The following is a 26,109-nucleotide window of genomic DNA, read 5'->3' on the forward strand; positions in this document are numbered from 1 at the left end:
AAAAAAAAAAAAAAAATTAACCAACTAACCAGCTACCACCACCACCAAACCATTCCATGCTTTAAATTTTTTGTTTATATTTAAGATATTTTTCTCAGTGAAAGATGCTGGGTGACATGTACTGGTCTAGATTGTGTTGCTGTACCAGGATTTGATTCCAGGAACACAAACAGCCCCAGAAAAACAGTAAAGCATCTGAATGGACGAAGAAATCTGCAAACATCGGAAAATGGCTCTGCTTCGTATGGCTGACAAAGAGCATGGGTTCCAAAATAAGGTAGAGGCAAATTCAATGTCCATTTTGCTACTTACCACTACATGGCGCTCGATCTGTTTCAGTTTTCGCACTGGATAGCGAGGTTAACACACTCCCTCGGTTGTACTGGAACCAACCCTACCACGCTCACACAGGCCGACGAAGATACGCGCAGTTGCCTCAGCTCCAGCGTTTGGTAATTGTCTGAAGACCCAAACTACCACTCATTTCAAATTCCTTTCACTCACGGATAGTATTTCAGTCTTCCCCACCACGATGAAATGACCCAGGTCTTTATTTGGGGAAGAATTAATGTCATCGATATTACTGTCCAGCATATCGATATGTTAATGAAGTGAGATGTTTATACTTTGGGTTTTATACTCTCCACTGACTTTCATATATATCACTGCCCGGTTGTCCCTGGTCATAGGATACGTTCACTCTTGCCAGGACAGGAAGATATGGAAGTAGAAGGAGGATCATCTGGGAACTGTAAAAGTAAGTGTCACTTTTTTTCCTCGGTTGAAGGGATGAGGTGGGAGCTGTGCCCAAGCTGTTTGATTACAGGGCTTGGGCTGAGCCTAGAGCGTTTCTTTCTCTGTAATAACCATCTCTAGCCTCTGTACAATACAGTCTTCCAAGATGGCTGATTCAGTCTGTATTCTCCAGGCTTCTGACTGAACGGCTCTGCTTAGCCTCATACTAACTTTGGCAATGTGTTCTAATATCTGGCTCCTTCTCATTCTCTGGCTCATTCTGTCTTCATCTGTGTCTAGCTTGTTCTCTCTGTGAGCTGTCTTTGTAAAACTGTCCCAACACAACCGACACACACACACACACACACACACACACACACACACACACCTCTCTCTCTCTCCCTCTCACAGCTCTTAGCTCTTAAGTAGCCTCTCTTTCCTGTGCTGTGTTTGTGTGAGTTGGGCATATTTTATCTCTGACTCACTCTGTCAGATCTCTTTCTACTTCATCACTCTGCCTGCCTCTCAGTTGGATGTCATTTTCAAACATGACTGCTTCCTTCTACAAACTAACATTACCTTCATTATTAGGGATTAAAGTTGTACACCTAAAGAAGCTAAGGGAGAAGGAGGACCCTGGGTAAGATGATCAGTCCTCACTCAGAAAAACAATCGGGATGGACATTGGAAGGAGAAAACAGGAAACAAGACAGAAGCCTACCACAGAGGGACTCTGAAAGACTCTATGCAGCAGGGTATCAAAGCAGATGCTGAGAATCATAACCAAACTTTGGGCAGAGTACAAAGAATCTTATGAAAAAAGGGGGCGATAGTAAGACCTGGAGAGGACAGGAGCTCCACCAGGAGAGCAACAGAACCCGAAAAGCTGGGCACAGGGGTCTTTTCTGAGACTGATACTCCAACCAAAGACCATTCATGGAGATAATCTAGAACCTCCTGCACAGATGTAGCCCATGGCAGCTCAGTATCCAAGTGGGGTTCCAAGGGGAACAAGGACTGTCTCTGACATGAATTCATGGGCTGGCCCTTTGGTCACCTCCCCCTCAGCTTTACCAGGCCACAGAGGAAGACAATGCAGCCAGCCCTGATGAGACCTGATAGACTAGGATCAGAGGGAAGGGGAGGAGGACCTCCCCTATCAGTGGGCCTGGAGAGGGGCATGGGAGCGTCTGTATTCCAGCCAGATCATACTGTAATCCAGAGGGTGTCCGAATTACAGCCGGATCACACAGGCCTAGAAGGTCTTTGGATGTGATCCCTTGCCAGAGCAGCCTGTTCCTGGATTAAAATTCTCCTACAGGGACAGGGAGGGATCATGGGTGTGGGAGAGGGACGAGAAGGGTGATGGAGGACTGCCAGTTGCTGGTTTTAACCATGTATCAGAATTATGGGATGGCCCTTTACTCTTATAGGTAAAGCCTTTGCTGATTTCTGTTCCTATAATACAAGACCGCAGATTGAGTAATCCATAAAAACCCATGTTTCTTTTTAATAGTGGTGAATTTCCTATATGCATATCCTGTGTTTTTGATCAACTGTATACCTCATTCCCTTTTCTTCAGTTCTCCCCTATTCCCTCACCATTTTCCCTACCAAGTCCACGTGCTTAAAAAACAAAACAAAACAGAACAAAACAAAACAAAACAAAACACACTGAGTCCTTTGAAACTTAAGTTAGAGTATATGAGGCTCTTAGGGAAGGGATGCTAAACTTTACACACCCCCCTCTGACTTCCCCATGAGAACTTGGTTTCCGGGCCTGTCGAGCCTCCTCTATATTCAACATATCACATTAACCCTCCCCTATTCCATGGTTGTAGATGACTTTTAATAAGCTTTTTATTTTGGGCTATGTCAAACTAAGTCACACACACACACACACACACACACACACACACACACGAGAGAGAGAGAGAGAGAGAGAGAGAAAGAGAGAGAGAGAGAGAGAGAGAGAGAGAGAGAGAGAGAGATGCTTCACCAGCTCTCCAGGTATACCTCAACCCAGCCAGGTTGGCAACCGAAATTAATCTCATTTGTCTCATTTGATTCATTATTGGGTCTTAAGATTTGAGATCCCTTCACTTCCTATGGGAAGTGAAAAGAGGAGGTTCCGAAGGAAGTGAAAGTGCTGCCAAAGGTAATTATATATAATATCAACTCTTAGCCTGATTTTTTTTTCATTTCTAGGAAAAATCTGAGCAGTTTTCTAGTGATATCGTTTACATTAAATAAATGGAATTTCCTAACAAAATATGTAATATTCCAGCATATCTGTTTTCCCTTCTACATTGTGTCTGCCAAAACGCCATTGTTTTTGAACTTGGCACCATTAGGCTATTTTCAGAGCATGGTCTGTAGCCAGTTACTGCTTTCTATCAAGGAGTCCTAATACTGGGGCTTCCCTAGGAAATCCACCATCTTGAATGTGCATCACCAGTTGGAATAGGTGGTTGGTAGAACTGGGGTGTGACCTGTTGGTATAGCACCAACTTGAAAATCCCATCTGCTGTGGTCTGAATGTCTGTTTCTGTGATTTTCATATATCGACATGATGATGGTGATGACGTAGATAACAAGAACAAGAAATGAAGCTACGGATTAGGATCCTTATAAAAATGGATTCAAAGAGAGGGCCTCGTCTGAGATTAATTTCGGTTGTCAACTTGGCTGGCTTGAGGTATGCCTGGAGAATTGCTGAAGCACCCCCCCCAACCATGGAATAGGGGGAGGTTAATGTCAATGTTGGTTACAGGGCACTGAAATCAGCTCTTAACTTCTCATGGGGAAGTCAAAGGGGTGTGTGTGTGGTGTTTGTAACCATTTTCCTAAGAGCCTCGATCTTCTAATTTACTTAAGTTTTAAGGAGTTTTAAAGGACGCAGTATTTTTTTTTAAGCATACGAATTTGGTAGGGAAAACGGTGAAGGGATGGGGAGAATTGGAGGAAAGCCAACGGGGTATACAGTTGATCAATACACAGTATGTGCATGTAGGAAATTCTCAAACAATAAAAAATTCACATGAAAAGTTCGTATTTTAAAAGAAAATATGGCCAGGCATAGTAGCACATGCCTATAATCCCAGCACTCAGAGAGGCAGAGGATCTCTGTGAGTTCGAGGTTAGCCTGGGCTACAAAGCAAGTCCAGGACAGCCAAGACAACACAGAGAAACCCTGTCTCAAAAAAACAAAACAAAAATGAAAAGTGAAAAGTCATTTTATAAAATGAAGACATTTGAAATAAACAAGATTAATGAGTGTTGGGAAAATATTTGTGTGTGTGTGTGTGTGTGTGTGTGTGTGTGTGTGTGCGCGCGCACATGAGTGCAAGTGCCCGTGGAGGCCAGAAGAGGCTGTCGGATGCCCTGGAGCTGTGCTCATTAGGCCATCGAGCTGCCTGGTACGAGTGCTGAGAACCAAACTCTGGTCCTCTGGAGGAACACATTCTCCCAGCCCCATATATCCTAATTTAATCATAGTAATTACTGATTGTGTGACACAGTCACCACCTACAATATACAGATTAAGGAAGTCATTTGCTCATAATCACATGTTTGGTGACAGATCTAGAAATAAATATCCCTGAAGTTTTCCACTACCTCATGCTTGGCAGATGATCTCCAAGGGCATTTCTGGGAGAGAGAAAAAGCTTGCTTCACTTTCAAACCCTGTCATTTCCTAAGCATCACCTTGGGGTTAAGCAGGGAACATCTTTTCTTCTTGCTTCTCCCAAGTTTCCCAGGACGAAAGCACTGATGCATATTTCTGGCTACCCTGTTACCTTTTCGAGAAGACTCGGTGCTGATGCCTTCTAGATGTAGGCATTCCTCAAGGTCTCTTTCCTAGAAGGACAGGGTGTGTCCCTACTTACCAACTTGCTTTTCATTTGTTCCATCCGTCTCTGTAGTTCATGGATGGCATTGGGTCTTTGGGAAAAGTAGCCACTCCATATGAGGTATCTGAGCATCCTCCTGTTGCCCCTACGAAGTCATCAGGTGGTGAATCACTTGCCCTGTGCTTCCACACCAGGTCTCAGAGCTGCCTGGCCCAGAGCTCAGGGACCTCAGCAAGGTCAGCTGCATAAATCTCTTGGATTTTCATCTGGTTCCCAGCAGACCTGTTATGGCTCTACTTCTAACAGGAAGATTATAAAATACTGGTCTTCATGAGAAGAACAAGAGATGCTTCTCACTACCAGAGGAACAGATGAGAGGAGTCACAGGCTCTGGAGCTGTGGTGAGTGATGGATGAGGTGCCAGGTCTGGGTGGGGGGCACTGGGCACCAGGGCCTTGTGCCACCCGCCTGCAGCGTCATTTCTGCTATGAGCAGAATGATAACTATCTAGGGCAGCCACCTTCCCTCTGGGTCACCGCAGCCTGGGACATGATAGTGGCTGGATGAAGGCCTTCCCTGATCTTTCCTTTTATAACACAAGGGGTTTGGCTCTGTGAGGCCCTCTTTAGATCTGACTTTCCTAGGTGATTTGGACCAAGGACCATCATGAGAAGATGAGCAACGTTCTTCAGTTCTCTAGTACCTGGTCAAATCTGGGAGAAGCTGCGCGTGCATAGTTCCTCAGGGCTTCGTTCAGTGGCTGCTGCAGGCTCAGGCAGACTCTGAGAAGTATTCTGAAGCCTGCTGTGGGGCAAGGATAGTGGCAGCATAGGCCCTGCCCCAGCCTGAGGTCCAGATGCCTGACTAAACCTCCATCCAAATGGAGTTCCCAACCACTTTGAGCAGGGCAGGCGACAGTCCCCTCCTGCTCAGCTAACTCAGTCCGAGGAGGCTGTTAACCACGTGACAACTGGTCACATCAACACCAGCCAGGGCCTGATGGCTTCTTCATCATCTCCTAGACCTTCACTGCCACTCAAGGGCAGAAGCACTCTTAACATTTCTTGTTTACAAGTCAGGCAATTCAGGATATAGAGGTGTCAAAGTGTGCCCAGTACTCACAGATGGCAACTAGCAATGCCAGAGTTCAAACCCAGACTCGGTGGATAGAAAGCATGGACTTAAGGCAGTTTTAGGTTAATTTAATTATTGTTTTGTATGAGTACTTTCGCCACAGGTAAGTACATATACCACATGTATGTTTGTAGACTGCATGTTCTCTGTCACATGGGTTGTGGGAGTGAACCTGGGTCCTTTGGAAGAGCAACAAATGCTTTTAATGACTGAGCCATCTCTCCAGCCCTTAGAGTGTGCGCTTTTAATGCTATGCTCCCTGCCTAGAGTATAAAATACATTATATGCCAACGTGTTCCAACCTCTGAAGTGCCTATGTGAAATGTATGCTCTTAGTCGAATGCATATTCCACGCAGAAGGGAAGAGCCCTTCTATTTCACCGACCCGCTGTGAAATAGTTACAGCTGCTTGTGATTGACATAAAAGGCTTTTGTGTCAGTCTCTGTCTCCCTTTTCTCTCCCTCTTGACTTCCTCCCTTTCCTTTTTTCTTCCTTCTTTCCTCCCTTTCTTCCTCTCTATTGTCTATGTCTGTAGCTATTACACCTTAACACTAGATATAGTCTTGGCCTGCTCTAGATGTTGATCTCAGCATTTAACCCTAAGATTTTAGTTCTTTTAGTAAAGACACTATATGGTGAAAATTTGAAGATCAACTGTTTAAACTATTTAAAACAAGTCAGAATAAAAAAAAGGAAGGGTCTGATTTATTTAAAAACCGTATTTTTTCCTATATAGACCATGAGCTTATAAACAAAAGTTCTGGAAGATCCTCCAATTTCCATTCTTTCACTGGACCTCATTGCCACTCCACTGACGCTCTCTGACAGCATCAGACCTAAGTGCAGTGACTCTCAGCCACAGACTCTGAGACTCCCAGGTGGGAAGGAGGCGTGGAGAGAGCAGGTCCCCTCCTTCCTGACCCTGCACCCACACTCTCTACCACGTAATAAAAGCTTCAGCCAGCAGAAGCAGAGGAAGCAAGAGCCTGGTTGTCTGCAGGCTCTGCAGTCCTTGAGTCTCTTGTCGCAGGTACCCGGCAGAGACAATTTATGCCAAGATTATTTCTGAGCAGTATAATTTCAGCCTTAATGTTAGCTAAGGCACATCAGTATCATGGCTTGAGGGAACTTGAGGTTCCTGGCTCATGTTGGTCTCTGCTAGGCTTAGGGTTCAGCGCTAACGGCCTATTTTTCTGTCTTTCCTTTTGGCCCTAGGACCCAGCTGGCAAAGCCAGAGGCTTAAATCCTCACATTCCCTTGAGTGTTGGTGGCTGATGCTTGGTTGCCATAGAAATCTTCTTGGGGTCTCCAACTTTCTCTAAGCGGGGCCATTTCCTCTCAGGGCTTATAGTTAAGCTATGGGGAAACACTTCTTTGATTCTAAGCTACCCATGGTCTTCTGGAACCTGGATAAGTGAAATGATGGAAGGGCAGAGAATATAATTAAAGTTTCCATCCCCAGAATGGGCTGTCGTTGATTTTCCATCCGTCTACCCAATCTTCTATCCATATATCATTTATCTATTTTTTTCTACTATCCCAACCTTCCCCCCTCCCAGCCATACCTAGTTCAATCAAGTGTCTCAGTTGCTCTCTCAGGAGATTACTGCTTCAAGGAGAGCATTCTTGTTCCTCAGCCATAACTCTACAACTAAACTCACACAGTTTGCTGCACAGAATGGTCATGAAACACATGCGATCCTTTTGGCTTACGGTGTTGAAACATGAGCGTATTCAGGACTGGTATATCTAAGTGGTCACGGAGGAGGCAGGGGCGGTAGATGAAGAACACTCTCAAATCTGTAACTTTAGGTCACCTATTTGGGGACAGACATTTTCAGCACCAGTCACGTTAATAGACTCAAGAGGTTAACAGAAGAAGCATCATAACACAGGGCTGAAGCGGCCTCTGGGGTCAGACCGCCTTGATTTCTATTCTGGTCCTTCATTTCTCAGCTTGACAATCTTAGACAAGTTAGCAAATTACCTGACGGCCCAGTTTTCCCATGTGCAATAGGAGAACAATAGTTTTTATCCACTTCAAGAATAGTGAGCCCTCAGTAAATGAGTAAGTTATTAATATTATTCGTTGTCACTATTCTTGAGACTGGCACTCACTGTGTAGCCCAGGCTGGTCTCAAACTCACAATCTTCCTAGCCCAAGCTCCTGTGTTCTGGGACTGCGGGTGTGCCTCACGCTGCAATACGCGTGAAGAGCGTGTGCACAGCCACCCGGTGCTCATGCACCAAGCACTGGCTCAGGTCACACCGTACAAAAGTGTGTGTGTGTGTGTGTGTGTGTGTGTGTATTATAACAAGAGACAATTACTTGAAAAAAGATGCTGGGAGTGAGAACGCTGAGCGGCAGCGCAGGAGCGCTGGTGTTAAATGGTCTCTTCTGCTCACTTCTAACGAGGTGCGGACAGGACTCCTCATCTTGCAGATTGCTTAGCTTTCATCTTCAGGGAGGAGATAATGCCGTTCGAAGGCTTTAGAAAGTGGGAGCCTTCGTGAGACGCTGCCTATAAAATCCTAGCGTAGGGCACGGTAGCGTCACACTGTCATCGCGCCCACGAACGCGAAACAGTGTGCAGTGATGCCGCGTTCAAAGCCACTCTGCGACGTCAGGAAGGGACACGGTGCCAGCTCAGGCTGAGAAACGCAACTCCCGGAGGCTACGCCCAAAGGGCCGCAGCGTAGACGGCCGCCCCCGCAGGTGTGCAGTGTGGCCCTGACCGGGTAGCTTTTACCAGGGTGGCTTCACGTGCGTGGCGGGGGGCTTTGGCAAAGCAACGGGCATGCACGCAGTGTGGGAAGGCCATAGGATTCAGCCAGGGGAGATGATGCCTGCTAGGAACCCTTCTTTAGCAAACTTTATTCTCACAGTTTTCCAAAGAGTGAATTATGGGATTTTGATACTGTCTATATAGACTGGCTTATATTTCTGGGTGTTCATTACTCAAGAGAGTTCCCAGACTTTCCTTTTTTTTTTTTTAAACTCTTAAAAATACATTTTTATTGAAATTTATTGTAACCTAAAAATATGACATTGATGGAAATAGGTATGTCTACAAAAATAATTTATTGAATTTTATTATATCATATGGGTTTTTTTCTAATAACAAAATAAAATGTAGTAAGATAAAACAAAGCCCATCACATTAAAGGTGGACAGGGCAAAGCAACAGAAGGAAAAAAGCCCCAAGAGAAGGCACAAGAGTCAGAGACCCTCTCTTTCACATTCCCAGGGGTCCCATGAAAGCACCAAACTGAAAGCTGTAATATGCACACAGAGGACCTGGTGCAGGCCGTGCAGGCCCTGTGCTCTCTGATTCGATCTCTGTGAGCCCATGTGAGCTCTGCTCAGTTGGTTTAGGGGCCTTGTTCTCCTGGTGTCCTCCATCTCCTCTGGCTCTCGCTTCACTTCTGCCCCCTCTTCCACGGGGTTTCTTGAGCTCTGAGGTCCCCAGCATTTCACTGAATGAGAAAATGAGCTGACAAGGTGAAGCAAACACTGAGTAAACACGTCACTGCATCTGCTTAGAGTGGAAATCATCCAGCAAAGAAATGAGCAAAATGCAAGTGCACGCAGCGGGTGGATGACTCACGGATATAAAGTTGAATGGATTGTGCAGATAAGCGACTACTGTATGGTTATAACTAAACAACAGCTTTTGTAGGAAGAGGGCCGAAAAGGGGCTGCTTAGGAGAAAACTGCTCTGTAGTTGAGTCTGTAACCAGAGCCCTGTCTTGATGGTGAGGTCAGAATCACACTCGAAAGCTTTAAGTAGAGGATGTGGTCGACACGGGGCTCAGGAAAGCACTGATAAAATTGAATGCATTTGGCAGATTCCCACCTTGTTTCTCAGACTTTAAGGGAACCTTGGCCACTTGTTTTAAGCCAACTCATCTTCACAGGAACTTTATGAGGTGCAGCTGAAGGGGCTATTTTGGCCACTACGCATTGCATGTATGTATCGAGATATCACATGGCTCCCCAAAGATATGTGCAGTTATTACACACCAAAAATTTAAAAATATTTAAAGAGCAAAATGGTAGCTGTCTGATTTAGTTATTATTTAATGTATACATTAATTGGCACAAAGTACTCCACACATTTAAACAACTAAGAGCAATTAAAAATAAAATGTAACAAAGCAGAGGGCCATTTTCTTCCCTCGAAGTGTTCCTCAGAAAGGAGTACAGAAAACACATGTAATGGCACCAGAAGGGAGAGCAGCCAGACTCCTAAGGGGATGCTTCTGCAAACACACACTGGGTTGACTGTCCTTGGAGCCATGTGTGACAGCAGATATCAGACGGGAAACCCACTTCTAAGGAAGAGTGCTGTCCATTCATTTTGTTTGTATTGTCATCCTAGAGTTAAAACAATATTTATTACACTTATTTAGTGTGTGTGTGTGTGCGTGTGTGTGTGCACACACATGCTTATGTGGCAGTCAATGGACAATGGTACATATCAGATTCTCTTCCTGTACTGTGTAGACTCCAGGGATCAAACTTAGGCTCCAGCCTTGGCAGAGGCACTTTTACCCAGCTGAGTCATCTTACCAGCCCTCATCCTGTTTCTTTGGAGAATTATTCTTTCCTCAGTATGTCATCTGAGAAGGCTCTCTAGGTTAGGCTTTCAGGTTACACTTAGGTGAAAAATGGAAGTTGCTCAGGCCCAAGTGAAGGTAGTTGCTGATTGGCTAATGAAAAAGCAGTTAGCCACAACCAGAGATTGACTCAGAAAATGTACCCAACAACACTTTATTCAGGGAAGCAAGAGCTCCGAGGGGGGCTGTCTTTAATGGCCGTGAGTCAACCCTTCCTTTCCAGCTCAGTGACCGCATGAATGATGTCTCCTTCTCATTGATGTCTCAATGATGTCGCAGGGTGGGCAGTTTCCTCCTGGAGCCATGGTCTGCAATGGCAGCATTCCTGGTCACTCTACCTTCCTCCTCACTGGCTTCCCAGGCCTGGGGGCCTCCCATCATTGGGTTTCCATTCCCATCAACCTCATCTGTGTGGTTTCCATCCTGGGCAACAGCATCGTCCTCTTCTTGATCCGCACGGATCCAGCCTTACACGAACCCATGTACATCTTCCTGTCCATGCTGGCAGCCTCTGATCTGGGCCTCTGCGCCTCCACCCTCCCCACCATGGTGCGCCTCTTCTGGCTGGGTACCCGGGAGCTGCCCTTCGACTTCTGTGCAGCGCAGATGTTCTTCATCCACGCTTTCACCTATGTGGAATCTGGGGTGCTCCTGGCCATGGCCTTTGATCGCTTCACAGCCATTCGGGATCCTCTGCACTATGCTACAATCCTTCCCCACTCGGCAGTGGCCAAAGCGGGGGCTGCCGTTCTGGTACGGGCCATCTTGCTCAACCTCCCCGGACCCATCCTTCTGCGGCGCCTGCTCTTTCCTCAGATCAGTACCCTCTCCCACTGCTGCTGCACTGTGACCTTGTGGGACTGGCCTGCTCAGACACCCAGATCAACAGCTTGGTTGGCCTGGTCTCCATTCTTCTGTCGCCGGGCCTCGACTCCTCCCTCATCATGCTGTCCTACGCCCTGATTCTACGGACTGTGCTGGGCATTGCCACACCTGGGGAACGGCTCAAGGCTCTCAACACGTGTGTCTCACACCTCTGCATTGTTCTTATCTTTTATTTGCCCAAGTTGGGGCTGTCCGTGCTGCACAGAGTGGAGAAACACAGCTACCCGGCTCTGGCAGTGCTCATGGCCAACCTGCACTTCCTGGTGCCACCCTTCATGAACCCTGTCGTCTACAGCATCAAGTCCAAGCAGATCCGCCAGGCCTTCTCAAAGCGTTTCCAGCAGAAGAGGGTTGAGGCTTCCTAGGGCAGAAGGACCCACTATGAATCTGGGGTGGGAGAGGTGAGGGAATGAGTAAACTCTGAGGCCTTTGATTCCTTGACTGTTGAATCCTTTGTGGGGGCCTTTCTGGCTTCCAGAATTATGGACTTCAGACATGAGCATACCGGAGTAGCACATTGACAATCCATTCAATGGTTTATTAAATCAGAGCTAAACTGCCCTAGACTCATTCATCTGCAATCTCTTCTACCCAGGCTGCTAATCTCACTGACAGAATTTTAGTATCCGTCTGTTCTAGCTTCATTTCTGTTATTGTAATGAAAGTCACAGAAGAAGAGCAGCACAGGGAAGGAAAGTCTTCATTTGCTATAGAATAGTCTGTTACTGAATGGAAGTCAGCACAGGGGCTTGAAGTATTGTATCTGTAGTCAAGAGCAGAGAGAGAATAAACACACGGATGCTTTCAGCCCAGGATCCCTTGCCCAGGGAATGGTGCCACCCAGTGTGCCTGGGTTATTTAGCAAACAAGACGAGCCTCCATAGACACGCCCACAGACCAGTGTGATCTAGGAAATCCCTCACTGCAGGCTGTCTTCTCAGATGATTCTGGGCTGTGTCAAGTTGACGGTTAAAACTGTTGGCACCGTCTACAGGGGCATTGCTCCCTTCTGGATTCCTCTGTGCACGTCATGCACAAACCCAAGGAAGAACTTTGGGCAGCTGCTCTCCTTTGCCTTCCCTCAGCTTTGTGTTCAGTGGCTCCTACGTCAACTCACACAAAGGGTGGCGGGTGATGGGGAAAACAGAGGACAACATTGCCCTTACTTGCAGCGGAGGGAAGCGTAGTTACGTCTTAAAAAATGTTTGAGAATTTCACACATTGTGTTTTGATCATATTCATCCCCTCCCCAATTCCTCCTGTATCTAACCCCTTCCTTACCTGTTCAACTTTGTGTCCTCATTAACAACAACAACAACAACAACAACAACAACAACAAAACATCAAGTCCAATTTGTGCTGCTCATATGCTGGTGGGCATGCAGCCATTCACTAGGATGTTTGTGTGTTGCCAGTGGCCGCAGCCTTAAGGAAAATGGACTTTCCCTCCCAATAGCTATCAATTGTCAGTAGCTCCTCAGTTAGGGGTGGGACTCTGTGCCCACCTCCCTTCTCCACGGTGAAATTTTTATCTGGCCTAAGCCCGCAGAGATCTTGTGCACATCAGTCCATGTGCAACTACTCTGCGGTTCCTGGAAAACATTGTTTCTGTACAGTCACCCACTCTGGCTCTCACAATATTTCCATCATCTCTTTTGCGGTGATCCCTGAGCCGTGGGAGCAGAGGTCATGATACAGATCTCATTGAAGCCTGAGCATTCAGAGCCTCTTAATTAGAGCTCTGCTCCTTGAGTTGTGGGTGTCCAGATTAATCACTCTGTACTTCAGAGCGAAGCTTCTCCGGTGAGGCTTGAGCCATGCAGTAAGGTGTGGGTGCAATGACAAGTCATTAGGACTTAATGACTTAATACCGCGCTAATGCTGTGTCCACTTAGCAGAATAACACTCGCCGGCTCTCCCTTAGAGACTATGACTGGTGTGGCCACAGCTTGACCCTGCAACAGTGCCAGGACGGGTTTCATCTTGGGAAGTGGGCTTTTTTTGTTTGTTTGTTCTTGTTTTGTGTAGCTTTGCTTTTAGTTTCGAAGTCTGGTATTGCCAAGCTTAAGGAAGTTACTCTGAGAGGTACCTGTTTCTTCGTTACAAATAGTACTGCTAGGCTTTCATTCACATCCTCAGCAGCTGACCTGTAGCATGTAGGCTACATGAGGCAAAGGATTCAGCGCTACTTTGTTCTTTGATGTATCATTAGCATCAAGAATGGGGCCTTCTGAGTAGGGACTCATGGACACGGTGAACCCATGAGTAGGGAATGGAGGGGTAAGAGATTAACAGCAGGTCCTCAGGAGGGCAGAGAACTGGAGATCTACTCTCTAAAACCTGTGAGGGGAGCAGTCAGCTATTTCTCAGTATTTTATAAACTGGAATGCAAAGAGGTAGGGATGGGTGCCAGGGACCTTGGGAATAGTATTCCGTTCTCTTCCACCACAAGAAGGAGGCTGCTTTCAAGACAGCCATTTGGAAAGGAGCCGAGGACACCACGGAACCTCTTCCAATACTGCTTCCAAACTTCTGGGGAAATGAAAGTTTCTCACTCCACTCCTGACATTTCTCTTGACATATTATTCAAGCATTTCTTGAGTAAACCTGGCTATTCTTGGGGGGAAATGATTCAAACCACGACAGGTCCATTAGATAGGACATTTTCTTATGGATTCCTAGACAGTAGAGAATCCAATGATTATGGTCATTTGGCATTTTTATGAATTGAGAAGAGAGAGAGAATGAGGAATCTGGGGACATGAAGGCAGCATGGGGAGCTGTGAATCTTTGACAAGGACACATTACTAGAAAGCCTGTTTGCCCGGCTGTGTCCTATTTTCTTTGGCCACTGTAGTATAAATTCGGAGTAACTCAACAGTCTGTGCACACCAGTCAATAGAAGGAGGCCTTTGTGAGCCCCAGGTTTAAAGGCCACAGACACTGTTCTTAGAGATCAAAAAACAGGTATGAAAAGTCACAAGTTTGGAAATTTTGACTGGGAAAGCCCTTGATTTCATGCTCAGAGCTAGACAGATATTTTCTGTGGGAGCTTGGAAGATAAGAATACTGAAAGAAATACAGAAGATGAAGGCTTGGGTTTTAAATTCCCATTTTGAAGTATTTTCTCAGTATTTATCCACCATCAACATAGTAAATTTGGTTTGGCCCCTCTTCTGCTTCACCTGCTGTTGTAGGTGACTAGTAATATTTACTATTGATATATCTTCTGGTAATGCTGCTGTTAATCTTAAACAGCTGTATACCCAAATCACCACTCAGAGACTGGGTTTTTAGTTAACCTAGAACACAATGCTGGGCAATATTTACTCCCTCCTAAACCTCCAAGCCCTCAGTTTCCTAACATTTAGATTTCCCACATTATACTTGCTTTTTGTGAAATCTTAGGTCTGGTTCATGCTCCACGTCCTCCAAGATCTCTTCTCCAGCTCTGCTCTCCTAGCTTTTCTCTCGCCCCTTCTCCTCTCACTCATTTCCTGCCTTCTGGCTCCTCCCCTCTTTCCTGTCCTCTGGCTCCTCCCTGCTCAGCATTGTGTCTAGTTGCTTTATTTTGTCCTGTTTACACAAGAGTTGAGACAGGATGCTTAGAATGAGTATCACAATGCAATATCCAGATTGAAACCAGAGAGTTGGGGGTGGGGGTGGAAGAAATCAGCATTTGAATGAACAAAGGTAAGGTGTATACATTAAAAAAAATTATACCAACAACCTGCCTGCCAAGGAACAAGAGGGTTCTGGACTGGGAGGGAGTTATCCTTTTCACTGAGGGTTTTACCAGTCTCTGTCAGAAAGGCTGACGTGATGGTTTTCAGGATTGTAATCATGCATAGGCAGTTGAAACATACATACATACATACATACATACATACATACATACATACAATTGTATTAGAGCCCAGAGGCTAGAACATTCCCATTCATAAGATCAGAGGAACAAAGCCTGGCTATCAGACACTCAACTAGAACTGTTGGGATCCTGGACTTTGTCATGCTTATGTGAGCTTGCCAATGTCTTTCTCTGTCTCTCTTTTTTCTCTTGCCAATGTCTTTTCTTTTTTTTTTAATTTAAAGGTTTATTTCTTTTATATGTATAAGTGGTTTTTAAAATATTTTTAAATTGACATAGAACTGTATCACCTTCTCCCCCCCTTTCTTCCCTTCAGCCCCTCCCAGGTACCCAGAACAATGCATGAGTGTTCTGCTTGCATATGTGTGTGCACCATGCGTGTGCCTGAAGTCCGTGGAGGTCAGAAGAGAGTTCTGGACTCCCGGAACCAGAGTTGTGGATAGTTGTCAGCCATCATGTGGCTGCTGAAGATGAAACTCTGGTCCTCTGCAAGAGCAGCGTGTGCTCAAGCTGCTGAGCCACCTCTTGAGCCCCACTGGTGGTGTCCCTCAGTGTTCACTCTCTGTCAGCGCTGCATGGCTGCTGGCTGTTTCAGGACTGCTACGGCCCCAGGAGCTGGTAGATCCCATATCTCTACAGCTTCATTCAGCATGCAGACATCTCAACCTGTCCCACAATCCTTTCCTTCACTTTACAAGCCAACTAACTGGAAAATAGCTGAGCCAGACACAATAAGGAGGTCCTGAGATGGTTTCTAAAATGCTCTGCTATTAGTTTACTCTGATAGAGATTGTTAGTGATTTTAGTGTCAATAAAAATGTTCATGCACATGAACGTAATGCAAGTGGCTTTACTTTGTATTCTAATCACTCTGCATGGGTGTGTGGAAAACACAAATCTAAAAATCTTATTCTATTCCAGACTACTCTTCCACCTTAAGTTAACTACATCACTTTTCTGAGTCTCCATTTTCTTTTTTTGAATTTTTAGTTTTTATATTAATCACAGGTTATTTACTTTGTATCCTAGCCATAACCCCCTCCTTCAATCCCTCCCAGTCCCCCCTCCCAATCCCCCCTCCCTTCCTTATCTCTTCCCTGCCCCTTTCCAAGTCCACTGATAGGGGAGGTCCTCCTCCCCTTCCATCTGATCCTAGTTTCTCAAGTGTCTTCAGGACTGGCTGCAATGTCCTCCTCTGTGGCCTAGCAAGGCTGCTCCTCCCTTGGGGGGCCGGGGAGGTCAAAGAGCCAACCATTGAGTTCATGTCAGAAATAGTCCCTGTTCCCCTTACTAGGGTACCCACTTGGATACTGAACTACCATGGGCTACATCCAAGCAGGGGTTCTAGGTTATATCCATACATGGGCCATTTTCTTAAATGGTAACACTACCTTACAGAGATGTGGAGATTTAACTGCACAAAGCACAGAGTTCAGCACTCGTGGACATTTAGATGTGGGTTGGTTATTTGATTACTGCTTTTTTTTTTTTTCCTTTTTACTCAAAGCACCATGGAGACAGTTTCTTGACTTACCCAATCCTATTGCTTAACATGGTTAGGAATATTGTGAGCCTTTTACAAGTTAAATAAGTAAGTAAAAGGCTAAGTTCCCAGCAAATGCAACTGATTATGTAACTTCTACAGAGCTGAAGGGAACGTTTGTTATGCCAATTCACATTATGCAGATTGATTCAAGGCCTAAGTGTCCTTATGCTGCAAAGATGTAGAACTGAAATGGACGCTATTTGTAGAATATCAAGAAATATGTGGAAAAGTAATAATGGTGCGATAGTGCCGTGCATCTTCTGGGCTCCATCTGTCTGAGGCGGTGACCTTGCCTAGCTGTGTGCCAGCAGCCTATTCACACTCAGATCCTATGTCTGATTTAATCATCCTTTCTCCAAGCTCTAAGAATCCCAAGAGACCTCTTCCAGCTGTGAAAGCAGCTTCGAGAGTCATCTAATTCCCCGTCGCCTGCACCATAAACACAGTTTCACATCACAGTTAAAATGAAGTAGAATGTTGACCTACTCTTTAGAAGCATTTATAAAAATGACATTTGTCTAGTATAGAAAGCTTGTATTCATATTTCCTTTTTATAGAGGACAAAAATCACTACGCCTCAGAATTGGGGGAGGAGGGACTTGCTCTCATTACTATTAGTAGCCTTCCAGAAAGGCTTATGTGTGTGTGTGTGTGTGTGTGTGTGTGTGTGTGTATGTGCCAGAGGACAACCTTTGATGTCATTCCTCTAAGCACCTTTTTGACTGATCTATCTCCTTGGCCCTCAGGCTCCTATTTATAAAGGCTTATAGAGAATTTTTCATGCAAGGCCCTGTTTATATCAACCCTTCCATATTTCTTCATATCTTTTGTAGCCATTTATGAGGCATTGATTATAATTTGCTATTGCCCTTCATCAGAGGTAAAGTTTTTCATTGGGCAGAATCTTGTCTTTCTGAACGTATTGTACATTTTGTTGTTGTATAAAGACTCAATGTGTGCAGAGGAAATTTAACCTAGAAACATGACTGCTCTGGAAAGGGATCACATCCAAAGACCTAGGTTTGCATGATCTGGCTGGAATACACACATGCCCTTAGCACACACCTTTAGCCCCAGACAATGACGTCTCATTGAGGGGCAGACAAAGTGACAAATCAAAGATTTGACAGAATGAGCCAGAGACAGGATTCACTCAACTCTCAGGAGAACAGACAGAAAGAGAAACTACTCAAGAGCAGAGAGAGAGCAGGAGAGTTGGAGGAGACAATACAGTAGAGCTCAGAAGTACAGTCAAGTTTGGTTCAGTTCAATTGAGATTTTGCAGTTCAGTTCGAGGAGTTCAGAGGCAATCTTTCCAATCAGAGCAATTCAGTGCGAAGTGGAGAGAAGCCAGTTTGAATCAGTCAGTTTGGATGGGAGTTTTGAACCTGAACAGCTGACTTGAACCAGCCAGCCAGAGTTGAAAAAGAGGTAGAAAGGTTTGTTCAGCACTAAGTCTCAGAGGCTGAAAAATTCTAGGCCTACATTATTGGAAGGAGCATGGAAACAGCAGCCTTCAAGGTCCAAGCTGCAGAAGCTTAGATTGTATGGAGGCTAGAAGCTTTCAGGCTTGGTATAGAAATAGTTAGATAGAAACTCTCTGGGTTCAGCCCAAGCCATGGATTCATAAAGTTTGGCTCTCATCTCATCCCCTCATCTGAGGAAATTAAAACATTTACAAATGTGCTGTTGAATGGACAAAAATTTTCTCAGAGTTAAGATTTTTTCTTGTGATCAGGCATTTGAAATTAAAGACAAAAAGGTAGAGAAAAAACAAAACCATTAAGAAAAGTTTCCATTCATTGTCTGACATGAACATTTAACAGTGAATCTCTTTATTCTGTAAAGCTCTTTTCAGTTTCCTCCAAGAAAGTAGACATTCTCTCATTTTACCTCATCACCCCACTGTGTTTTTAACTCTCAGACTCTTTGGCTGTTTCTTCACTGTACCAGAGTCAGATAGCGTTAACCTGGATCCGTGCCTTCGCGGCCAGCAGGGCGGCCAGAGCTGCTCCTGTTGCTGGATGCACGTTTGCTCTTGGCTACAGCGACTGTTGCTGGGTCCTTGTATCATTCTCATCCAACAGATGTCTCCACCCCTCATGCCTTTGCATGCATTGTGTACACCTGCGTTGGTCAGCCAGGACGGTGCAAATAACAACCTAGTGTCTTAGGGTTATTCTTACTGTAAGGAAACACCATGACTGAAAGCAAATCAGGAGGAAAAGATTTGTTTGGCTTGCACTTCCACATCACTATTCATTGTTGGAGGAAGTCAGGACAGGAACCTGGGGACAGGAGCTGATGCGGAGGCCATGGAGGAGTGCTGCGTACTGGCTGGCTCATCATGGGTTACTCGGTTTTCTTGTTACAGAACCTAGGACCACCATCCCAGGGGTGGCTCCACCTGCAGTGGGCTGGGCCCTCCCAATAACCAATTAAGAAAATTCCTTACAGGCTTGCCTACAGCCTTATCTTACAGAGGCATTTTCTCACTAAAGCTCAGGACTTCCTCTCAGATGACTACACCTTTGTGTGAAGTTGACATAAAACCACCAGAGAGGACTTGGATACAGACTGAAGTCAATACAAAATCTTTATTAACCAGCCTCTGACTGCACTGGGTGTTTGGGATTCCAGGTGTAGCCCTGGGCTTTTCTCAGGGTGAGCTTTTAAGCACAAAAACCATATTCTGGGTTAAATGTCAGTTAACAAGAACTTTTGCCCAAAGGTGGAACTGTATGTGCCAAAAAAGCAAGATTAGTACATTTAGAGACTTTCTCAGCACTATGACTGTTGGTGGATTGTGTCTTTGTTTTCATTTTGGCAAGCAGTGCTGTCTGAGTGCTGAATTTTATGGCCTGAACGTACTTCTTTCATGGAGTCGGTTGTGCTAAGGTCTGGGGGCCTACTAACATCTGCAGCTCTGTTATGCTAGTCAGCACAACTGACCCCTTGTCAGCTTGACACACAGCACATCACTGCTAAATCCAACCTTTCCTTTCTTGTTCATCCCCAAGATCACACATCAATATAAACATCCCAACAGAAAACATTTTTATAAATTTAAAAAGTTCCACCATCTTTACAAATTCAAACACTTTAAAATTCAGTCTATTTTGAAATCCAAAATCTCCTTTAAAACCCAGAATCTCATTAAAATTTCAGTGTCCTAACTCTGGGTTCCTGTAAAGTGAGAATGAAGTTAGACACTTTCTTAATCAAGAGGGAAGAACCAGGGCACAGTCATTATCAGGCCAAAGCAAAATCCAACTCCAATAGTATAAATAACTCAATGGCCAGTATCTGGGATTCATCCATGATCCTCCGGGCTCCGGCCAGGGGCTTGGGTCACTTTTCTGGATCTACCCTCCATGGCACACTGTCTTCTAAGTTTTGGCGGATTCCTTTCTGTTGCTGCTGCTGACTTTGAAAACTTGAAGTACAAGGGAATGAATTCATGATAGACATGGACTTTAACCAATAGAAGATGAGGCTAACTCACCCTTCATCTTCCTCCACGAAGTCTGTGTCACATGTCAGGAGCTCCTCAGAGCCCACAGGAGGAATTCTGTTCAGCTCTGTAACCCATTTTTAATTGGATTATTTGGTTTGTTTCTGTTTAATTTCTTGAGTTTTTTTTTTATATGTTTTAGATATTAGCCCTCTGTCAGATATAGGGTTGGTGAAGATCTTTTCCCAATCTGTAGGCTGTCGTTTTGTTCTGAAGACAGTGTCCTTTGCTTTACAGAAGCTTTTCAGTTTCATGAGGTCCCATTTATTGATTTTTGCTCTTAGAGCTGTTGGTGTTCAGGAAGTTGTCTCCTGTACCAATGAGTTCAAGGCTCTTTCCTACTTTTTCTTCTAACAGGTTTAGTGTGTCTGGTTTTATATTGAGGTCTTTGATCCACTTGGACTTTAGTTTTGTGCAGGGTGATGAGTATGGATGTATTTGCATTTTCTACATGTAGACATCCAATTGGACCAGCACCATTTGTTGAAGATGCTATCTTTTTTCCATTGAATGGTTTTGACATCTTTGTAAAAAATCAGGTGTCCATAGTATGTGGATTTATGTCAGAGTCTTCTGTTCGGTTCCATTGATCCACCATTCTGTCTCTATGCCAGTACCATGCAGTTTTTAGTATTGCTCTATAGTACAGCTTGAGATCAGAGATGGAGATACCTCCTGAAGATCTTTTGTTGTAGAGGATTGTTTTAGCAATTCTGGGTTTTTTGTTATTCCATGTGAAGTTGAGACTTTTTCTTTCAAGGTCTGTAAAGAATTGTGTTTGTAATTTGATGGGAATTGCATTGAATCTGTAGATTGCTTTTGGTAAGATAGCCATTTTCACTATATTAATCTTGCCAAGTCATGAGCATGGGAGATCTTTCCATCTTCTGATATCTTCTTCTAATTCTTTCTTCAGAGACTGGAAATTTTTTTTCATACAAGTCTTTGACTTGCTTGGTTAGGGACACTCAAAGGTACTTTATGTCCTTTGTGGCTATTGTGAAGGGTGTTGTTTCCCTAATTTCTTTCTCAGCCCTTTTGTCTTTTGTATACAGGAGGGCTACTGAATTTTGAGTTAATTTTGTATCCAGCCACTTTGCTGAAGGTGTTTATCAGCTGTAGGAGTTCCCTGGTAGAATTTTGGGGGTCACTCAGGTATACTATCATATCATCTGCAAATAGTGACACTTTGACTTCTTCCTTTCCCATCTGTATCCCCTTGATCTCCTTCAATTGTCTTATTGCTCTAGCAACGACTTCAAGAACTATGTTGAAGAGATATGGGGAGAGTGGGCAGCCTTGTCTTGTCCCTGATTTCAGTGGGATTGCTTTAAGTTTCTCTCCATTCAGTTTGATGTTGGCTATAGGCTTGCTGTATATTGCCTTTACTATGTTTATATATGTGCCTTGTATCCCTGATCTCTCCAATACTTTAAACATGAATGGATGTTGGATTTTGTCAAATGCTTTTTTAGCATCTAGGGAGATTATCATGTGTTTTTTTTTTCTTTCAGTTTGTTAATATGGTGGATCACATTGATGGATTTCCATATATTGAACCACCCCTGCATACCTGGGATGAAGCCTACTTGGTCATAGTGGATGATATCTTTGGTGTGTTCTCGTATTTGGTTTGCAAGTATTTTGTTGAGTATTTTTGCATCAATGTTCATAAGGAAGATTGGCCTGAAATTTTCTTTCTTTGTTGGGTCTTTGTGAGGTTTAGGTATCAAGGTGATTGTGACTTCATAGAATGAGTTTGGTAATGTTCCTTCTGTTTCTATTTTGTGGAATAGTTTGAAGAGTACTGGTGATAACTCTTCTTTGAAAGTCTGGTAGAATTCTGTGCTGAAACCATCTGGCCCTGGTCTTTTTGTGCTTGGGAGACTTTTGATAACTGCTTCTATTTCCTTAGGGGATATAGGACTAGTTAATTGATTTACCTGGTCTTGATTCAGCTTTGGCAAGTGGAATCGATCAAGAAAATTGTCCATTTCATTTAGATTTTCAAATTTTGTTGGCATATAAGCTTTTGAAGTAAGACCTAATGATTGTTTGGATTTCTTCAGTGTCTGTGGTTATGTCCCCCCTTTCATTTCTGATTTTGTTGATTTGCATAGTGTATCCCTGACTTTTAGTTAGTTTGGCTAGGGGTTTGTCTGTCTTGTTGATTTTCTCAAAGAACCAAATCTTGGTTTCATTGATTCTTTGAATTGTTTTATTTGTTTCTAATTTATTGATTTCAGCCCTGAGTTTGATTATTTCCATCCATCTACTCCTCTTTGGTGTGTCTGCTTCTTTTGTTTCTAGGGCTTTTAGGTGAGCCATTAAGTTGCTTGAATGAGCTGTCTCGAATTTCTTCTTGAAGGCACTTAGTGCTATGAATTTTCCTCTTTGCACTGCTTTCATTGTGTTCCATAAGTTTGGGTATGTTGTACCTTCATTTTCATTGAATTCTAGGAAGTCTTTAATTTCTTTATTTCTTCCATGATCCAGCTGTCACTGAGCTGTCAGCGAGTTTATCAGTTTCCATGTGTGTAGGCTTTTTTTCTGATTTTAATTTCTTTCTTTATTTCTTCTCTGACCCAGCTGCCATTTAGTAGCAATTTGTTCAGTTTCCATGTATGTGTAGGGTTTTTGCTATTTCTGTTGTTGAGGTCCAGCTTTAGTCCATGGTGATCAGACAGGATACAAAGGATTATTTCAGTCTTCTTGTATATGTTGAGGCTTGCTTTGTGACCAACTATATGGTTTATTTTGGAGAAGGTTCCATGAGGTGCTGAGAAGAAGGTAAATTCTTTTGTGTTTGGGTGAAATGTTCTGTAGATGTCTGTTAGGTCCATTTGATTCATGACCTCTGTTAGAGACATTGTTTCTTTGTTTAATTTCTGTTTTGTTGACCTGTCCTTTGTTGCGAGTGCGGTGTTGAAGTCTCCCACTATTAATGTGTGGGGATCTATGCATGGTTTAAGTTTTATTAATGTTTCTTTTACAAATGTGGGTGCCCTTGTATTTGGGTCATAGATGTTCAGGATTGTGATATCTTCCTGGTGGAATTTTCCTTTGATGACTATGGATGTGTCCATATTCATCCAAAGTGTCCTTCTCCATCCCTTTTGATTAATTAATAAAAAAGTCCATTTTATTAGATATTAGAATGCTTACTCCTGCTTGCTTCTTGGGTCCATTTGCTTGGAAAACCACCTTTCAGCCCTTTACCCTCAGGTAATGTCTATCTTTGTGGCTTAGGTGTGTTTCTTGTATGCAACATATTGTTAGGTCTTTTTTACACATCCATTCTGTTAGTCTGTGTCTTTTTATTGGAGAGTTGAGTCCATTGATATTGAAAGAGATTAATGACCAGTGGCTGTTAGATCCTTTGATCTTGATGTTGGCTATGGTAGTGTTTGTGTGTTTGGCTACTTTTTGTTTTGCTGTAGTGAGGTTATTTATTTCCTCTGTTTTCTTGAAAGTAGTTAGTTTTCTTGGGTTGTGTTTTTCCTTCTAGTATCTTCTGTAACGCTGGATTTGTGTGTCGGTATTGTTGAAATTTATTTTTTGTTGTTGAATATCTTGTTTTCTCCATCTATGAGAACTGAGAGTTTTGCTGGGTACAGCAGCCTAGGCTGATATCTGTGTTCTTTTAGGGTCTGCATGATATCCGTCCAGGCCCTTCTGGCTTTCATAGTCTCTGTTGAGAAGTCAGGTGTGATTCTGATGGGTTTGCCATTATATGTTACATGGCCTTTTCCTCTTGCAGCTTTTAGTATTTTTTCTTTGTTCTGTATATTTACTGTTTTGATTATTATGTAATGGGAGGATTTTCTTTTCTGGTCTAATTTATTAGGTGTTCTTTAGGCCTCTTGCATTCGTATAGGCCTCTCCTTTAAGTTGAGCAAATTTTCTTCTATGATTTTGTTGAAAATATTTTCTGGGTCTTAGAGGAGGGAATCTTCTTTTTTCTCTATTCCTATTATTCTTAGGTTTTGTCTTTTTATGTTGTCTTGGTTTTCTTGGATGCTTTGTGTCAGGAATTTTTGAAATTTATTATTTTCTTTGATGGATACATCGATTTCTTCCATTGTATCTTCCACACCTGAGATTCTTTCTTCCATCTCTTGTAGTCTGTTGGTTATGCTTACCTCTGTAGTTCCTGTTTTCTCTCCTAGGTTCTCCCTCTCCATGATTTCCTCCGTTTGTGTTTTCTTTAATTTCTTTAATTTTTCCAATTCTATCTTCAGATCTTGAACCATTTTGTTGATTTCTTTCACTGTGTGACTGTATTTTCCTGTTTTTCCTTCAATTCCTTCACCTGTTTGTTTGAACATTCCGTTTTTTTTTTTTTTTTTTTTTTAATTTCCTTCAGTGATTTAATCATTTCCTCTCTGAAAGCCACAAACTGTTTGGCTGCATCTTCCTGTATTTCTTTATGGATGGCCATAATCTGTTTTACTCTATCTTCCTCTAATTCTTTACGCATTTTATTTGCTTCCTCATTAACCTCTTCATAAGCATAGATGTAAGGTCATCTTCTTTAATTTCACTTATGTTAGGGTGTTCAGGGCTACTTGCCCCTGGGTAACTGGGTCCTGGGGATGCCATATTGCTTTGCCTTTTGTTGATTGTATTTTTATGCTGGCTTCTACCCATCTGTCTGTCTCAGGTGTTAGCTATTAATTTCTGGTGCCTGCTGGGGAGAATCCCCTTGACAGGCTTCTGAAGGAGATCTCCTCAGCTTTTTGGGTATGGTCAACTGAATGTTGGTGCCTCTCAGGAATTGTCACAGTTCACTTCAGGTATATGGACCTGTGCGGTAACTGTGGTGTTCAGGAAGGCTCTCCTCTCATCAGGAGAGGTCCTGGAGTTGGCTGTCCTGCTGCTGGGTTTTTTGCTCTGAGTTTAGTGAGCTGCAGTTGCTGTTGTTAAGGTGTAATTTTTGGGTGCAGCCCTCTTGAAGAACCAGGGATTCCCACAGTTTTGTCAGTTTAGTTAGGGATAACTGGTTAAACCTTGGAACAGTTATCTGAGGGCTGCTATAATGGTGCTCCGGCTTTTGTAGGTCTGAGGTTGCAGCTGTTTGCCCCAGTGACGTAGCAGTAATTAATAGCAGGTGAGCAGAGTGTTCCTGCCTACAGTAAAAGGCTAGAGCCTAGAGCAGGCGTGAACCCAGAAAGTCTTCTGGAGCTGGGTGTCCTGAGCTTTGGACCTGATGATCCCTCTGCTGTGGGATGTCCTCCCGGCAGGGACACCCAGACTGTGTTTTGGGGATTGCAATTCTTTCTGGGATGGCGAGTGGAACCCGACTTGCTGACGATTGGGCGCCTGGGTGTCGGCTGAAACTGTAACTTTTCCGGAGAACTTTTCCGGGGGGTGGGGGATGTTGGTTGAGTGCTCTGAGGTCAAACTTCCTGTTCCCCTCTCTGTGGGTCACTTGACAGAGAAATTCAGTCTCTGGGGCTCTGGAGGCCACAGTTCTATCTGGATCAGTCAGTCAGGCTCGCAGGCAGGACTCTGTGCTGGTGCCTGCGTCCCCGGCTCTGGGCTAGCTGCTGGGAACCTGCTGGACCCCAAGTCTTTTCTAGGGATTGTCTGGGTGACCTAAGGTCAGTCCCAATGGCTTCCTGCACCGTGGGGTTTGCTCTTGCCTGGAAATTCCAGTCTCTTGTGTTGTGGGCCCCACAGTTCAGTCTAGGACAGTGATGAGAGCACACCAGCATATGACTCTGTGTTGGTGATCAAGCATCTGGTGGAACCGGGACCTCTTTCGAGGTTTAGCTGAAGAGTTGAAGCTGATTGAATCCCACACTGTGGGGTATCCTCTCACCTGGGAAACAATGGTTGCTGATGTTTTAGGACCAAGAGTTCTGTCTGCTGGTCGCTGTGCAGATCCTGCTGTGCTGCTGGTCAGAGAGAGTGTCCTCTCGGGGCCGCCATCTTGGATCCCCCCTCTAA

The 26,109-nt window shown here is 44.1% G+C and overlaps 1 protein-coding gene across 1 annotated transcript; it reads left to right on the plus strand.

Moving 5' to 3' along the window:
- The first annotated feature begins 10,647 nt into the window (after positions 1–10,647).
- On the plus strand, positions 10,648–11,701 carry LOC129688262 (olfactory receptor 51G2-like). The gene is given in 2 exon segments (XM_055623004.1): positions 10,648–11,179; positions 11,182–11,701. Coding segments are annotated over 2 exon segments (945 nt in total). The 3' UTR covers positions 11,595–11,701.
- Positions 11,702–26,109: the final 14,408 nt, after the last annotated feature.

This window comes from Psammomys obesus, unplaced genomic scaffold, assembly GCF_907164565.1.
Source record: "Psammomys obesus unplaced genomic scaffold, mPsaObe1.curated_primary_1811, whole genome shotgun sequence".
NCBI lineage: Eukaryota > Metazoa > Chordata > Mammalia > Rodentia > Muridae > Psammomys > Psammomys obesus.